This window comes from Takifugu flavidus, chromosome 3, assembly GCF_003711565.1.
Source record: "Takifugu flavidus isolate HTHZ2018 chromosome 3, ASM371156v2, whole genome shotgun sequence".
Classification (NCBI taxonomy): Eukaryota; Metazoa; Chordata; class Actinopteri; order Tetraodontiformes; family Tetraodontidae; genus Takifugu; species Takifugu flavidus.
In genome coordinates this window covers 6347369-6364500 of record NC_079522.1, presented here as the reverse complement: position 1 = coordinate 6364500, position 17132 = coordinate 6347369, and the positions used below count along the sequence as shown (strand labels likewise).

The window sequence follows — 17132 nt, the reverse complement described above, 5'->3', positions numbered from 1 at the left end:
TCATGTCATGATATTCTTACAACTTGAAGACAGTAAATGTTTGCCTTATTAATTTTAATAGACTGAGAAATCATTTGCAGTTGTCATAAGAGTCGCGCAACTTTAACTAAATGGGATGTAAGAATCATTAAAAAGACACTTTTTATGCTCCTGAGCTGTTTTTTCCATCTTGTTTTCCTTCTCTGGAGGTTTCCACCAGCTCAGTTCAACATCTTCAGATACTCCTACCTTTCTCAGCCTCATTTTGATCTACAAAGAGTGGAAAATGTTCCATTACAAATTTTAAGTTTTGATTTTTAAATGTAGCAGAATTACAGGAGTGGACAGGAAGACTTTGGTGAAGGAATTACACAATATTTGTCTGATTTTCCTGTTCTAGACAAGAAACGTCAATACTTTTACGGTAATTGTGAAAGGAAGAAAAAAGAAGCCAAATCTGTCTCTATCTTTAGATATTTTTTTCTCCAATGTTTTAAAAACAATGCATTGAAACCCTAAAAGCACAAGATAAAGCCAAGCATAGCATCTATGGAATTATATATTTTTATTTGGCCCAGGAGAAGGAAGCATATAATGTTGGGATATTCCTCTAAACAATTTCTGAATATTTAAATGCATAAAAAATGTCAGTCACCAATGTCAGGAGCGATTTAGTCACATCTGGGTCTTTCATAAATGCATCCTCACTGATCAGCCTTATTCTCAGCCAGTGTTTTCTTAGAGGACCTGCGAAGAAATATCTTTGTTATCCTTCAAATGTTGTGAATATGCTCTTTAGGGTTTTAACATGAGAAAACTGATGTGGACGTTTACCTCGAGAGCAAAAAAATGGAGCTTTTCCAGCACAGTTTAAGTGTATAATGCCATGAATTTTGTCATGGACATCAAGTGCACCACAATCACCGTGTTCCTCATGTGGATGTGGTATCATTTTCCAGGGTAGGAATGTGGGTTGGCTTCCATCGGACCACCTCCAGGACATCCTTGTCAGCCCAATCCACACTGTGAGATTATTGGAAATGTCCCAGAGCTCTTTATTTTCGTGTTTGTGTCGCACCCAGGCCAGGTTGGTATATCTCCTCCTGCAGTAGGCCTGGGCATCGGACCAGTTCAAGGAACCTTCTATCAAGATGAACCTTGGTGAAATGCCAGTGGTCGACGCTGCGAATAACATCAGCTTTCCTTAAGTATAGAGAGTTGATAAAGCTTTGATGCTATTGAATAGCATTAGATCAAATGTTTAAAACCCATCCAAATTTCATTGAGGTTTCATTTGAAAAACTCCACTGTAAACACAGAGAGCCATCAGTTATAATTTCTTACCATTGTAGCAGAAGAAGTTTAACGTGGTGCTACAGTTGGTGGCAAACCATTTTCCTGACAGCCCGACGCTCACACAATCTTGCTGACTGGGCTCATTATCAGCCCAGTTCCAATAGACTGGTTCCCCCTCTCTGTAGTCATCACCATCTGACACTGACCAACCCCATTCCCTTCGTAAGCCTAAGAACGCAACACGGCTGTTGTCCTTTAACAGACCAGCAAGCTCCTTCAAGTCCTGCAAGTCACTCACAGAGGCCAAATCGCCTTGTGCCCTCCGACAGTGTTGCTGTGCTTCCAACCATGTTTTGGAACTGTTGATGAGGTAGTACTGATCGAAAGTGGACCCAACATCACAGAGCCCTGGTGATGCAAAAGTGTAAAATTATGCCCACATTCACTTTTCAGAAGACTTACACACAGGGTTCACCACCTCACCTGACAGTATCAAAATGCCAAACATTCTCATCTCCATGGTTCCTATAAAAAGAAATCAGCACACCATAACTCAGCCTTTGAGAAATTAAGTGGTGTTGTTGAGCCACGATATGACAATAAGACTCACCGAAGACTCGCCTAAGATGAGCTGATTGTGGTCTTTCTCTCTGGTCTCTTTTTTCTTTCCTCTTAAATAGGCATGCTCCATGTAAATGCAAAGTAGGTACCCTGCCCTGCACCACATTGAGTAACCTACTCAGACAAAGGTTTAGTATCCCAGAATGATCTTTGAGATTCACAATTTTTACAAAAAAGGAATCAAGCACTTTGTCCCTCCATGATGTCAAACAATACTGAAAATCAGATGAGTTTGCTTCAAAATCTATTGTGTTGAAAGTTGCGTCAGAAGCAAAATAACTCAGGATTGCTTCCTTGGCTTTTGCTCACTCTTGTTGCTAAGGAACTTGCACTTACATACATTTTAAAATTGACATTAGATACTATAGCATTCCTCAGGTTTACCTTGAAGACCCCTTCTGCATCAATACAGAGATGAAAACCAGACCTGCTCGACTTGGAAAATGACCTCTAGGAATGCAAATCACATGGAAAGTCTGCAAGGTCCGATGCAAACGTTTTGACAAATAGAAACTGCTTCTTGGTCAGTAGAAAAACGAGGGGATCATTTTGAAGGCAAATCATTGCATTTGTGTGGGCGTATGTATTACAGTGCTGTGGGTAAAGTCACTTCTTTTGATCTCTAACTTGTATCACAACACTCATTCCATGTGATACGGTGAAAATCAAAGGTCTATTAAAGAGAAAACTAGCTCTTTGTCTTGAAGTTGATAATCACATAACTGTGTAAAAGTTTCCTAAGGATCCAGACGCAAGCCTCCGTTTGGTTGCTTTGGTCCCACTAAAACAAATTCTGCAACACTATATTAAAACAAAAACTACATTCCATCTACGCAGATGACGCACAAATGGTTTACCTGGTCTGACTCCAAACAACTTTTTGTTTGACCGGATTCTCACATAAGGATTTTCTCCATCTTCAGATTTTTTAAAATGTGTTAGAGACCCTACACATGAAGTTAAAAACAATCAGGCATTGAATAGTTTTGATCCTACCGATCCGATTATTTCAACACAGCACACCAAACACATCATGATTCTGTCCCAACACCGATCTCCAATCTCGTCATCCAAGCCACAAATCTCACACGATCACATGTGATCTCACAAAAATGAAGAAGAAACATAGCAACACAATTCATGGGGTCATGACTCAGGAGTCTTTAACTTTCCCCACACACATGAAGGTTTATGGCAAATATTGAATACGTTTTGTATCTATGTTTGTTTTCCTGACCATTTTCGGAGGAGATTATCAGGATAAATTCACTTTGAACACAACTGAGACCACAGGATAATCCTACAGGATAAGATTATTGGACATAAAATAATCAGGGTTTTGACATCCTTGGTCGGAAAGTGGTAAAATCAGCATTATGTGTGTAACCCCACAACATTAGTAATAATAACAATTAATATAGACAATATTTAGTATTGTCAAGGCAAACGGCATAGATGTAACTACAACCGTACCAACACGCAACAGGATTTGAACATCATCTATCTTTCTTCCAGGAGAGTCTAGCAAGATGAGATTCACACCCAAAACACCTGCGATGAAAACAAGTACAAAACACAATTCTACTTTGTCAAAATTTCAGAAACATTGCTTTAATTCACTGAAAAAGGAAATCCAGTTTATGACTCATCCTCAGACCTCCTGATTAACACCTACGACAACCAATGGTGCTACGTTCTTCCCTCCATCACAAACACCAGGGCTGAAAAAGGGCAAGATTCTCTCCAAGAACAGACACCCGGTGAAGGTGTACATATGAGATTGGTCCTCCACATTGAAAAATGACACAGTCCCCTCCTCATAATCTGTAAACACTCCAATAATCTCAGGCTTCTTTGGAAGGGATAGGAGGACCGATGGTGAGTCCAGTGCTCGGTATTCGTTCCCGCTTCTCAGCCTCATCGTCCAGTATCCGTTCTCTGGCTTGGAGGTGATCATCCCCTTCCTGTTGGCAGACTCTCTGACCACTCCAAGGTCCCAAAAGGTCTTTTCTCTTACTGCAACCTGTGTGATGATGCAACACGAGACATGAAATATAAACTTTTGTCAGAGTTTAGCTGTTTTGCAGTCGACTCAGGGAGATGAACAAATAATCTAACCTGGAAGTAGAACCTCCCAGATAGGAAACCTTTCTTGGCCACGACACAGATGACAGGGTCAAAACGTTTGGGGTTGTCAGGCACGATCTGCAGAAGCTCGCCACGCCCCGCCTGTTTGCCATCAGCCGAAAGCACAATGTTTGGGTGAGCGGTGTCCGGGTCTAACACCACATCAACTACAGAGACAGCATATAGAGTGATAAATCAAAATGCATCACAAGTCCAGATGGAACAATCATCCAGACGGGTTCTCACCTGCATATTCCTGCATCCTGTTCATTTCTTCCATGAACATAACAAACAAATCAGTTTCAGAACATCAACACACTAACAATCAGCAAAGATCAATTGATCCAGAATTGACTGAATTACCTTCCTTCTTCAGATAATCCATCTCATTCATCAGTGTGTTGTGTACCTTGGACAGTGCTCTCCGCATCATCCCCATGCAGAGTTTAGGGTACACGCCAGTCTCATTCCACGTTCTTATGGATGGAGCGGTCATGAGGAATTGTGACCTCTACACAGAGGAGGTGAAAGCGATTTATTTCCTTGTCTCTTGCTCATCTTCCCTTGTGTGTTTCTGTTGTTGTGTGGTTCTTTTCAAAATTCAAAATACTGTATTTAACTGCCCATCCCATCCCCCAAACCAAAACCCCTGGTGCAGTTTGAGAATGGGTGATACCTGTAAGAGGTGCAGGTGATCCTCACTGTTGAGCAGCTCCTCCAGGTCAGTGTTTCTCCCCTGCAGTTCTGTGCTTTCTCTCTGAAGCTCCCCAATGAGCCTTTCTGACCTCCTCTCTGCTTCTTTCTGCCTGTCCCTTAACTCCGACATCACTTCCTCCCGGCTCTCCTCGACAGAGCGGATCAGAGATGAAAACAGGCGGTCACAGTTTTTCATCTCATCTTCTGCATTTACCTGTGGAATGGGAGGGGAGGGGAATTAAATTAACAGAGAATTAATGAAAAGTATATAAACGTCTTTCCCATTTAGAACTTTGCAGTTTGAATACCTGAAATTTGCATGTGTTCAAAAGCTGCGCAGAGTTCATATACAATTCAATTTTCTTTATCCAGCATCTGTTACTGACAAAATTGGCTCTAGGAACAGATTCTCACTTTGCAATAGTTGCAAGAAAAACCTCCCTTTTAACAGATAGAAACCTTGAGCAGGACCAGGCTCATATCTAGGGACCGTCTTGCTCATGGCCAGTGGTGCAAAGGTGGAGAGCAACAGACGCATAAATCCTACAAGACACAACTTTGTCGTGTTTGAGACAATGCTTTAATTACATCCTTTAGGTTTACCCTCCCTTTGACTTAGAATGTTCCTTCATTTGATGTCTTGTCTCTGACATTCAGTGAAACTAATTAATTTTGACCTTTTACCTGCTGTTTTAATTATATTAGTAACAGTGTGAACAAACCGAACACGGTATGTGTGGCTCAAAGTGCAACTGGTGCTAGCGGTCGGTTTAATGTGAATGTATGAAACCTAGACATCAGACTCACCACACTGAATTTCAGGCAGTTCTGGATCTCCTCTACTTTAGTCAGTCGCTCCTGGATCATCTGCCGGAATGCTTCCATGGTATTTTTAATCTGGATCTGATCCAGTTGAACAGATATTCGATTTATTCGTTGCACGTTTCATACAGGACTCATTTTCTGTGTTTTAATATAAAGCATTCTGTCCCTCTACCTTCCTGCTCCTGCTCTCATCCGCTATGGCGACTGCCTGATGGTGTTTGTGTTCCGTCTCAGTGCAGAACTGACACACACACCTCTGCTCATCCCTGCAGAACATCTCCAGCAGTCTCTCATGCTTCTTGCACATTCGTTCGGGAAGGTTGTTCACCGGAGTAATCAGCCTGTGAAGCTTCAAGGTGGTGACTCTCTCATGAGGCTCCAGGTGGGCTTCGCAGTATGAGGTCAGGCAGACCAGGCAGGACTTGATGGCTTTCACCTGCAGGGACGTGGCAGCACAGACGTCGCACACCACCTCACCTGGCTCGGCCGCAGGCAGCGGTGAAGCTGAGGAACAGATGCTCCTCAAAGCCTCAGCCATCTCTTTGAAGGCTGTGTTGATGCTCATCTCAGGTCGGCTGCTGAAGGTTTTCCCACAGGTAGGGCACTTACAGATTTCGCTGCTGTCCCACACTTTTTGGATGCACTCCTTGCAGAAGTTATGGCCACATGGAGTGGTGACTGGGTTGGTGAACACCTGCTGGCAGATGGCGCACTGGAACTGTTTTTCTGACAACATAGCTAAGGAGGCCATTATCTGTAGAATCACAGTCACAGAAAACAGGAAGTCAGTCCAGAAGCCAAACCATGATAGACTTTGATTACGGGGTGAAGTTCATATTCCATGTCCAGATCCAGACTACAACAAAAGTGATTTTAATTCACATCTGGACTAGGACACAAAGTCACTCTTTAGTCCACATGTAGAAGTTTAATTAAAATAAAAACAATGTCACTTATGTCCTTAACCTTTTCCCGAATACAGTATGTGGATATTTTGAGTATTTTGTGCAATAAACATATAAACTGATCTAGAGTCAAACCAGAATTTTGATTTGGATCACAATTGAAAAGTAACTCAGGTAATCTGTTTGTATGACCAGGTCATTAACTTTTGAGCTACTGAAAGCTTTCAACAACAGCAACAACAAAAAACCATATCAAGAATATAAATAAATTTATTTCCTTAGCAAGATTAAAACTAAGCTGGTTACCAAGAAAATAACACTTTTCCAAGCAACAACAGAGACAGTAAACAGTAAATGTAGCACTGAACAGGTTGGCCTAGCCATTCTGTCCACTTCTGTGACTTTATAGCATAGAAAAGCTCTTATATTTGTCTTACTTACAGTTACTTCCCTTTGGAGACCCCGGCCAGTCGCTCATCGTCTATGACAGCCAAGCAGGTGACTCGGCTACTTTATGAATTATAGGACAGAGAGTGGAACAGGAAAATGTCACGTCAGCAGTTATTCATCAGCCCAGCCTTCCCTCTGCTGGGAACAACTGTTGTTTCTTTCTGTCTGTCTCCTCCACTGGAAACACGCATGTCTGAGACGCCTGCATTTATGGCAAAACGTAGCATTAGCAGCCCTGTCAGCAGAACGCTACATTTTGTAGGATTAGAGTGTTTATGTGGAGCTCAAAAGAGTGGATGGTACAATTACAAATGTGCTTATTCTTGAGACTTTAGTGGTAGAAGAGGTAGTTTGGCTGTCAAGTCATGTCTCGGATCGGGGGTTCAGATGTCCTGTTCATAGGCAATGGGAACTATTTATGATGTCATAAAGAAAACGTAGGTTAATAAGTGACTAAAGTACACACAAAGCGTTGGGGTTAAAGTGTCAGTCTGTGACAACATTAAAGGCATTCTATACAAATAACACTGATCTAATATGACAGAGGAAGGAGCATAGTCACTGTGTACGACCACAATTCAAAAGGAGAATGTATTCGTCGTTCTTAGCCTCATCTTCCTTCTCATAAGTTAAGATGCAAAAGGTATTCAAGTCAGGACAGAAACTGAGAACTGTTTATTTTTATTGATGCATTTAGGGTCCTCTGAGGTATAAAGGAATTGTTCATATTAGCTGCCTACAATCATGCTGATGTAATGAGCAAGTGCAAAACTGTGATAGCAGGCAGGTCACAGATTATCTTATATGATACCTTGTAATAGCCCCCCCTCTTCCCTGTAACAGCCACCCAAACTGTGAGCACTTAAGTTCAAAGGGGGCCCCCATTTTATCAGGCATGTAGAACAATCCAGTAATTTCCTCTTAAATCCTCTTTGTAAGAGACTCACCTGAGTAAAGAAAAGAAATATGTCAGCCTCAAATAAAAACGAAGGACCACTGTTATAATTCAATGCTAAAATATTGTTTGTATTTCGTATCTAGATCAATAACACAATAATCACACAGGAAAGAAAAAACTGCGAGGCAGCAGTGTCAGTTCTGAATCGGCCACTAGGGGGCAGCATTTATTTTATTTCCTTCAGGATAGCAGGTTCTGGCATATCCACAGAGGGTGTGTGTGTGTGTGTGTGTGTGTGTGTGTGTGTGTGTGGTGTGTGTGTGTGTGTGGTTTTACTTAGCATCTAAGTGTAACAAGCACATAGTGTACACAACACACCCACACTTTGCATGTGACCTCAAGGTAACACATCCTGCTGCTCCCCCAGACATAGAACGATGCTTAAGAAACAGCAACTAACTTATACATCCACACGAGATACAACTTTGAAAACACATTTGATTATTCATGCCTTTTTTGACAATAGACAAACTGTGATAAATTATTTGTTTGTGCAGATGTCCTTTAAAGTGGAACTCAGGGTAATAAAAGCCAACCAAGCACCCAGTTGCCCCCTAATGTCATCAATAATCTGGTCACATTCCTCTTAATTTTTCTACTTTATTTCTAATTAGTGTTGTTATCAAGGTTCTCTTTAATGGATGTCTGAGAGGACAAAAAAGTGGTGTGAAGTAGGAGTTGATTTGCTATAAGTGTTCAGCTCTGAGGTCAGCGGTGTGATTATCCGAGGTATAAAATAAGATGAGGAGGAGGAGGAGGACGGGAAAACAAAGGCAGCAGGGAGGCTGAGGAGGGCTGCAAAGCGTATGATGTAAGAGGGAGAGAGAGGGATAGTGGAGGAAAGACGGAGATGAACCGATGAGGCTGACAGAGTCCTGGAAGTCTGGTGAACCTGCGAATTTCATGTCTCATCAGAGCCGACCATCAAAGTCACAGGTGAGTTTGGTCTTCACTGGAATTCTCTTTGATTCACAGGTCTGAGGGAAAGTTCTCCTGGTGTCGACTTGAGAAGATGTTGAACCAGAGATAAGAGATGCCAAAATGTACAGTTATCAAAGCAGCTGAAGCTCCTTTCTGCTCATCTCATCCCGGTGTTAGAAGTAAAAGCTCCGCAGCCAGTCGATGGCTGCTAGAAGCTTTGTGTGAAGCCAGCACAGGAAGAGAAAATCATACCTACAGATGGCCTCTCGGTGGTGGGATCATGACGATCTGCTGTTCTCTCCTCCTGGATCCAGCTGGTATGACTAACACAGAGATCTGCCAGATTATTACCTCAGCTCCTTTCCTTTCTCTTAAACCCTCATGGGCACAACCGTGTTACTCACTTCAGCTGCTTTTGTTGCTTTTATTGATAAGGCAACAGATAAAGAGAAATTCAGTCCTCATTCTTATTGCAGAGGTAGCAGAAAACCAACCCCCGCCATTCTATCGATACAGGTAGTGCTACCTCAGTCGAGTCCACGGAGGGCTAATCGGGGGTGGAGCCCTGCTTTTGAGTCCCCCACCCATTTGTGAGCGGCAGTAATCCGCTGCAAAAAATGCAGCTTTAACATGTGAATTCACACCTTGAGGTTGAGAAGATGATGACACAAGCTGGCTCGTGTGTTCATTCAGGCATGACAAGTAAAAATTTACATCTTCCCAGCTTCCACTTGCTTGGACCAGTTGCCGTGATTCTCCTGCCCTGAGGACAACTTTGACGCCTGCCAACGAATCAGCATCTTGGTGCCTCACATCATTGATCGGACTGGAGGACCTTATTAACTGTCCTTTGGGGATGTGAGAAATTGTTGACTTCATCAGTGTGACGACAACCAGCTGAGCCCAAGACGCTTCTAAAACTAGCCGTTGTTTTGAAGGATGCCACCCCTGACCTTCCTCCCTAACCGCCCAGTCATTGCCGGACTGCTGCTCTTGGTCCTTTGGTCCTCTTGGCCCACCCAGGTCCGCTGCCAGAATGACACAGAACCAATCATGTTAGAGGGAAAATGTCTGGTGGTGTGTGACTCCACCCCTTCTGCGGAACCATCGGGCAATGCTCTGGGCATGTCTGTAAGGTCAGGCACCGGTCGGGTGGCATTTTCAGCCATCCGTAACACCAACCATGAACCCTCAGAGATGAGCAACCGTACCATGACCATCTACTTCGACCAGGTGGGAGATGGTTTGTAGAGTCAACCTTTGTTTTCTCATGGTTTAAAAAGGGACATTGCTAAATGATCTAACGGTGGTGGTGGTGGTGGTGGGGGGGTGTTTGAATGTGTTTCTAGATCCTGGTGAACATTGGCAGTCATTTTGATCCAGCAACAAGCATATTCGTAGCTCCAAGAAAAGGAGTGTATAGTTTCAGCTTCCATGTTGTCAAAGTCTACAACCGGCAGACGATCCAAGTGAGCATGATAGCTTATCGGAACAATAATTTTCAGATACACTACATGCTGATTCATTTTATCTTTGGATTTGATGTCTTCTTTCATCTAAATACTATGCTCCAAATCACGAATATTTAAATTCACAAAAAAAAACTATGCAGATGATAACCTATTTATTTGCAAACACATGGCTTCCCTACTCATGAGGCTACAGAAACAACATTTTCAAAGTATTCCTTTCTGACCTGTTTCTTTCAGGTAAGCTTGGTTCTCAATGGCTGGCCAGTGATTTCAGCCTTTGCAGGTGATCAGGATGTAACCAGAGAAGCTGCCACCAATGCTGGACTGGTGATGATGGAGAGAGGTGACAAGGCTTATCTCAAACTGGAGAGGGGCAACCTGATGGGAGGGTGGAAGTACTCCACTTTCTCGGGGTTTCTGGTATTCCTCCTGTAGGTACTACCCTAGGAGGGATTTGCGAATAAAGTGAGGAGGATGTAAAAAAAAAAAGATCATCAAACCCTGTTAATGCATTTTCATATCAGTTGAATGTTCACTATGCAGCAATTGTTCCTGAATGTGTTGTATTTCAGTTGCCCTTTTAAGGCTTTATCGGCTAATGAATTATCTGCCCTTGCTAGCAGCCATCCACTGCGCATGTTATATCGAGCAATGCCGAACGGCGACCCCTGGCCAAACGGACCATTGACATACACGGTTTCGCTTATCATTTGTTGTTACACATAAAACAAACTTCTGATGCTCAGAGCATTTATAGGCATGAGATTCAAGTTATTTGTGATTTGTGTGATCTACATATATTTTACTCTGTGATACAACGAAGGAGCGGTAACAGGACACAGCTGTGCGTGACTCCCTCTATTATTATTATTGTTGTTGTTATTATTATTGTCTGCTCAGCAATTAAAGGAAGTGTTTTTCTATAATATTCTGAATTGATGATTATATGTATAAATTCTTGTTCAAAAGATTAATTCCAATTATTTGTATTCTTATTAATTTTTTAAATGTAGAACTAGTTGGGGGGAATAAATTAGGCTTCTAACTCAACTGAAAACAAGTCAAATGTTTATATTGGTCAATATTTGTTTTGCTCCATTAACAGAAATAAGAAATAAATCTTTTTATTTTTTTTAAAATTGAAAGTCAACATTTCAAAGATAATGTAGTAATTATTTTCACATTTAACTCTGTACCTAAAATATTAAAGTCATACATACTTAAATTTTGTCTTTCCACAGATATTGTGACTGTGAAATAAGTTGTAGCAATAAATGAAGGTTGTTCTGACAATAATGTCCATCCCCACTGTGTGTGTAGGTGTGTCTGTGTACTTGTATTTGTTACATACTGTGCACCAAAACGGATTAGTCTTCTAGCAAAGTCGGGACATTTTTTCCAAAGTGGGGACATAGTTTTAAGGTTGAAGTTAGAATTAGAAAGTTAGGGTCAGGGTTTAGTTGTAAGGGAAAGTGGGCAACAGGCTGGGTAATGTATTATGTCTATGAGAGTCCCCATGTTGTGGTTCTGTTGTTTGGTTGTCACTCAGACTTCTCACCTCCTGCTCTACCTGCAGGAGCGGCATTTAGGGGCGGGCCGATCTCGTGAGCCTCTGGCACACCTGCAGCTCATTCTGCCTAAATTGGCTTCCTACTTAAGCTCTCCCCTCTTTGTCTCTGGTGCTGGATTGTTGTACTCAGAGCTCTCCAGCCCTTCGCCTCGTGGTATCCTTTGCTAATCTCCAGAGTTGTAAATTTGTCCAGTGCCCTGTCGCTGTTTTTCATTTGTATTTTGCTGACGGTTTTTTCCCATTTCTTGGTGATTTTTAGTTCATTGTTTCTGTTGCTACTTTCCTAGAGTTTTTGTTGTTACTTTAATCAATCCTTCGTTCTGAGGACTGTTTCCCCTTGCATTGATTTTGGCAATAAAGAACCTTTTGCTTTTCACTCTGCATCTGGGTCCTGGCCTCCTTAACTCGCACGTAACGCCCAACAAAGATAGAAATACAAGGCTGCTTGTCTGTGAGCTCCCATGGATTTAAGAGTACCAAAGCTTAGACTAGACAAGAAAATCTAAAACATCAACAAAGCAGTGCAGATACTTTTGCCACATCCTATATTATTGTATCATAAGCATTAACATTTTAATTTATATAAAATTGAACCCCTAAACCTTGTGTGGGGATTGTCAATGCTTCTCACCGTGCAATGGGTGAGGCAGCAGATGGAGGATGGGCAGCGTAGAGATCCAGTGCCAGAAGCCCGTTGAGTCCACAGCCGACCGTTGCAGTAGATTAGTGTCAACATCCTGGTTCACAGCAGAAGTCTGTGTTCGCAGTTTGGAGAATAATACCGGGAGGACAAAAAGAGTCCAGACATAACCAGGCTTTTAAAACTCATTTTAAACTCAAAGTGCTTTGCTACATATGAATTTTCCCCAAAAATAAAGTATGGTCACACTCATAAAAGCTTTTTTTTGAAGCTTTAAACACAATCCCAAGTAATAAATAACAGACTGCAAAATTTAAATACAAACATATTTGTCAGTATTTATAACATTTGTACTGGTGCAGCTAACAGATGTATTTTTACACTTTAGAACATAAAGTAGTGATCACACGAAGAGCTTGCAACAGTAACAGTTTTGTTTTGGTTTTTGTAGTTACCATAATGATCCAGATATTCACTGAATATAGGTAATATGCAGTTTTAATTTTATTATTTTTTCATTAAAGCATGTGGTCTTTAAAATATTTGTATATAAACCATATATATGGAAAAAAGAAGAATCACGCTACCACTGGAACTGGAACTGCGTACACAAATGCTAAAGCTAAAATCAAAAGTCACTTGTTGCAGCATGCTTTTGGCACCTGAACTTTCACACCACTAATTGCTATGTGCTCACTACAGATGGAGTAAAAGCAAAGGAATACTGCTGACTGTAGGCAAATAAAACGATAAAGGACAAAATGGCAGGGACAATTAAGAGGTCGTGTTAGTTTATCTAGTTCCCTGGTGTTCTCCTCCCACTCCCAGGTTGCCTTGATGGGACACTAGATGGCGCCGTCGGGTGACGACTCCCATGTGTCATACTGATGGTCATGTTGTTGTTGTTGCCGACCTGTTCTCCAGTCACTTTGCTCTGCCCAAAGGTAGGCATGCGGTCAGCAAACGTTACAAGGTTACTGAGGGTTGGATCGTGGTTGGAAAACGCTATGAAAAAAAGGCAAAAGTTTGCATTATTGGTGCATTGAAAGCCCTCGCAGTACTGTTCTCCTCGTTATATTTGAACTGTCAGGGAATCGTGCCAGCTGGCCTGACTTGTTTACGTACACACCTCATTGCCTGCTGCAACCTTCCTGTTACGGTTGTTGAGGGAGGCTCCGGCAGAGCTGGAGGATAAGAACACGAGATTCTTGTGTTCTTCCTTAAGTTGAGGAACACGACAGTGGCATCGGATTGGCGAAGGACATGTAGTGAAGAAGGGTAACGGGCATAAGGCGTCAGAGGCAAAATGTGTGGATGTAATATTTAACCTTTGAGTTAACAATTAGACCTTCGTAGTTAATGATTATGCAGACAAAACGTACTAGCCATTGTCACTGTTTGGGCACCTGCTATATGTATACGTGTCACTACTTGAATGTATGCTTTGAGATGGAAAGTCCGGGGAAGTTATTAGAGGGTTAATGGAAAGTATGGGAGTAGCCAAGGCGTGGTCTGTTGAGTTTGTTTAAAAAAACCATGTAAGGTACACCTGACTTCTGATAAGTAGGGAAAAAGGTACTTAACGGTGGAAAATGAGTAAAAATAGCTAACCAGAAGGAGGAGCCCGGGGCGGGGTAGCCCCAGGCTCCAAATAGTATAAAAGAAGGACAATTCTTGTCAGTATTCAGACTTAGCCCGGGCTACTTCTCATGCATGGTGAAATGTGGATCGACAATAAACCATCGTTTGGATCGTGAACCAGCTGACCCTGACTCATCATTCGACTTTGTTGTGGTATCCCCGCACTTCAATTCATTGGCACTGGCATAGGTATATTGACTTAATGAAAACATAAGTTTGGGTGTTTTAGCGTAGGGGAAAATCCACTACAGACAGGTGGACTTGATTGCGAGGTGAGTCAGTATCACTATCAGAAAAGATGGGTTGAGTTGAGTTGGAGTTGGTTTTGAAAGTGAAAATTCCAAGTGGTCAACTCTGATCTAAGCTCACTAAGTCAGCACTCAAAGTTAGCCTGTCTTTTTTCCGTTCAGTCTCGATACGTCTCTTTGCTTTCCAGTCCAACCACCAGCTTCCTCCCGCAAACACAAGACTTAAAATCTGATAACACAACTACTACCTTTAAAATACATGAAAGAAGGTGAACATGCATTCATATCATCGTTAAAGAAGATATATGTTATATGTAAAGGATCATCTGAAGTAATCTGCAGTGTTAAAGTCTTATTCATCATTTCAAGTCAATGGGTGTTGAACTGTGAGGTCATTTTATGCACTTTGCCAAGGTCACTCTTGTGTGCTAAGATTCCCCTCAAGTTACAGGAAGTGATGCATGTAACATTTTGCCAGGGCAGCAAAAAAAAAAAACTACAGCATTGACCAATTTATGGGAAAGAATTTCAATCTCTAGAAAGTCACTGCTGTCATCACCTTTCTCTTTTGAACCTTGTTCCCACACTTAAATGAAGGGCCAATGATCCTCACCTGAACGGGGCGTGTCCTGTTGGAACACTGATGTCATGTGCTGTGCGTTAAGAAAAAGAAAATAGATAATCTTTAACTTCACCGGGAGGAGATATTTGTTCAAAAAGACGAAGCGCACTGCTGAGGAAAACAGGATGCTAATCAATCTGTTTTGGGTTTTTGAAAATTTAAGAATAAAATATCTACTGCTGCATTCTCACCATTAGATGTCACAAATCGCACAGGACATACCGCTAAGGTGACACATCAAAAGTAGCATTCAAGTCCAATATAGGTATCATGCAATGCTGGTGAACCTGCAGAAATGGATTTTATATGCCCATGTAAAAAAACATAATCTTTGACTCTGACTTTTTTGGGGGGCTTATTGGTTGAGGCAGGATTTATTCTTTTTTGCTGTGTCCCACCAGGGGTTAAATAGTCACTCACATGGATATGGCCTTCATTCCTGAGCGATGGACCATAAGAGTATTATGTGACTGATAAAAAAATCGCATTTTAGCATTTTCATCTATCTGCACTTAATAGATGAGGGACAATCCCATAGAATATTGTTCACAAAACAGCACTTTAACCATTCCCCATGGTAAAGACTTGGACGACACATTAAACGCCTCGGGTGGCATGTAACTGTAATACCCAGAGCTACTTGATCGGCTAGTCTGAAGACCAAGGGCCAGGGGGGTGATCCATATTTCCTCTGATGGGTCAACATGAGGTAATGCTCAGCATTAGCAGATAGCTAGCACAGATGCAAATACACAGCACTGATGTGTCACATTTAGGACAAGGTCAGTGATGGCCACTCTAAAGGCATCCCCGAAACTAGCTTAAGTGTCAGGCTACATATAGAAAACAACAAATGTTGTTGAGGACCTCGTGCAGGAGAGACCCAGTGCTCCTGCAGGTTCGCTTGGCATCGTCAGTGAGTTCACATCACACTTCTCTTGGACACACTTGCCCGTCATCGTGATGAAGCAGTTTAACAGTGACATCGAAGCACCACCGATTGTGCCTGACTTTGTTGATTTTCCCAAATCCACCAGAGCCAATCACCTCCCAGTCTGTCAGGATGGACTCATCAATCAGCGTTTCAGAAGGACAACTGAGACACGCGGTAACTCACTTGCATTTCTTCTGGCTTTTCCACCCCACACAAATTTCTAACCACAACAATGACTATTTTAAAACTATTTTAGAAAATAGGTAAAAAAAATTAATTAATGAGAATTAATGTCAGACCCTTCTTAACCAATGCGTATTTAACTGTTTTCTGGTGTGTATAGAATTATTTTAAAGATTCAATTCACTCAAATGTTGAAACAAACTAGCTAGCTAGCTGAACACACAAAGATTAGCTGTCTGATTAATGGGTGAAAATATACACAAACAAAGAATAAGCCAGAGATAGAAAAACAGAATATACTAATATATATATATATTATATATATATATATATATATATATATATATAAGGTGAATCACCTGGTATGAGCCAGCTGTCCTATCAGAAGCTTCTAAAGCTGAGGCAGCATTTCCTGGAAGCTGTTAAAGTGCACATGTGATCTTGTGCCTTTCCTGAACTGTGATTCTGTGAGTTAAAATTTATCTAAGCTAAATTTCCCATGCAATTGACATTTATGAGTTTGTAGAAGCTTACCTGATGTCTGATTTTTCGTACAAACCCTTCTCCAATGGGATCATTTATCCACTTGCATTCACATCAGATTTTAAAGACAATTAAGAACATTTAAGCTTAGATATAATTACGACTCACCCTTCTTCATTGTCCAGTCAGGAATGAGTGTAGAAAATCCCCTCTGACTTTATGGTAAATTGTTTCAAGAGTTAAGGCGGAAGTGAAATCTCACTTTTACTTCTGCTTCAGAACCTGGACTCATTGATGCTTTGTTCTTTTAAACCCCAGATTTAACCTCAGATTTCATGCTTTGTTCAGATTTAATTATTTTGTCAGAAGTTAAGGAAATGCTCTGGGATTGTAGTAGTTTCCAAAGTCATGACAAAGGTTATTTAATAACAACAAATGCAGAACTTGGTGTTGTTGATTTGAAGCTTCAGAACAGATAAAAACACCTTTAAAGGAGAACAGGGTGACTCATTTAGGTGACGGACTGCTCCTTTAAACTAACTTAACCTCGCTTCTGACGTC

At 41.5% G+C, this 17132-nt stretch overlaps 3 protein-coding genes and 1 long non-coding RNA gene across 6 annotated transcripts; 1 reads left to right on the top strand and 3 right to left on the bottom strand.

Annotated features, from left to right (window-relative positions):
- Window positions 1-97: 97 nt before the first annotated feature.
- LOC130523253 (macrophage mannose receptor 1) lies at window positions 98-3360 on the bottom strand. Its single transcript, XM_057028362.1, has 6 exons — window positions 1886-3360; window positions 1759-1800; window positions 1324-1683; window positions 814-1161; window positions 635-726; window positions 98-249 (listed from the first exon to the last, which is right to left on the bottom strand). The coding sequence occupies exons 2-6, from the start codon at window positions 1793-1795 to the stop codon at window positions 103-105; spliced, it is 984 nt and encodes a 327-aa protein (XP_056884342.1). The 5' UTR covers window positions 1796-1800; window positions 1886-3360; the 3' UTR covers window positions 98-102.
- A 121-nt stretch (window positions 3361-3481) lies between these two features.
- LOC130523242 (E3 ubiquitin-protein ligase TRIM39-like) lies at window positions 3482-8625 on the bottom strand. Its single transcript, XM_057028344.1, has 8 exons — window positions 6891-8625; window positions 5717-6298; window positions 5527-5622; window positions 4700-4933; window positions 4387-4534; window positions 4270-4296; window positions 4015-4190; window positions 3482-3919 (listed from the first exon to the last, which is right to left on the bottom strand). Exons 2-8 carry the CDS (start codon window positions 6293-6295, stop codon window positions 3548-3550), a joined length of 1632 nt encoding a protein of 543 aa, XP_056884324.1. The 5' UTR covers window positions 6296-6298; window positions 6891-8625; the 3' UTR covers window positions 3482-3547.
- An 8-nt stretch (window positions 8626-8633) lies between these two features.
- On the top strand, window positions 8634-12201 carry si:dkeyp-74b6.2 (cerebellin-1). 2 transcript variants are annotated; one of them, XM_057028389.1, is made up of 5 exons: window positions 8653-8793; window positions 8956-9095; window positions 9503-10011; window positions 10128-10247; window positions 10488-12201. In XM_057028389.1, the coding sequence occupies exons 3-5, from the start codon at window positions 9718-9720 to the stop codon at window positions 10683-10685; spliced, it is 612 nt and encodes a 203-aa protein (XP_056884369.1). In that variant the 5' UTR covers window positions 8653-8793; window positions 8956-9095; window positions 9503-9717; the 3' UTR covers window positions 10686-12201. The 2 variants fall into 2 exon arrangements, with proteins under 2 accessions (XP_056884370.1, XP_056884369.1); XM_057028390.1 differs by lacking the exon at window positions 8956-9095 and having other exon boundaries at window positions 8634-8793.
- Window positions 12202-12348: 147 nt separating this feature from the next.
- Window positions 12349-17072, bottom strand: LOC130523278 (uncharacterized). 2 transcript variants are annotated; one of them, XR_008949853.1, is made up of 3 exons: window positions 16623-17072; window positions 13590-15002; window positions 12349-13465 (listed from the first exon to the last, which is right to left on the bottom strand). It is a non-coding gene; the product is annotated as an uncharacterized LOC130523278 (long non-coding RNA). The 2 variants fall into 2 exon arrangements; XR_008949852.1 differs by having other exon boundaries at window positions 13590-17072.
- Window positions 17073-17132: the final 60 nt, after the last annotated feature.

Coding starts and splice junctions, on each gene's coding strand:
- LOC130523253 (XM_057028362.1), bottom strand. CDS start 1,795: ATGGAGATGAGAATGTTTGGCATTTTGATACTGTCAG. Junction 1,684..1,758: donor TGGCATTTTGATACTGTCAG/GTGAGGTGGTGA, acceptor TTGCATCACCAG/GGCTCTGTGATGTTGGGTCC. Junction 727..813: donor TCCATTTTTTTGCTCTCGAG/GTAAACGTCCAC, acceptor ATTTCTTCGCAG/GTCCTCTAAGAAAACACTGG.
- LOC130523242 (XM_057028344.1), bottom strand. CDS start 6,295: ATGGCCTCCTTAGCTATGTTGTCAGAAAAACAGTTCCAGTGCGCCATC. Junction 4,297..4,386: donor GGATTATCTGAAGAAGGAAG/GTAATTCAGTCA, acceptor TGTTCATGGAAG/AAATGAACAGGATGCAGGAA. Junction 4,191..4,269: donor CAGGATGCAGGAATATGCAG/GTGAGAACCCGT, acceptor CTGTCTCTGTAG/TTGATGTGGTGTTAGACCCG.
- si:dkeyp-74b6.2 (XM_057028390.1), top strand. CDS start 9,718: ATGCCACCCCTGACCTTCCTCCCTAACCGCCCAGTCATTGCCGGACTG. Junction 10,012..10,127: donor TGACCATCTACTTCGACCAG/GTGGGAGATGGT, acceptor ATGTGTTTCTAG/ATCCTGGTGAACATTGGCAG. Junction 10,248..10,487: donor ACAACCGGCAGACGATCCAA/GTGAGCATGATA, acceptor TGTTTCTTTCAG/GTAAGCTTGGTTCTCAATGG.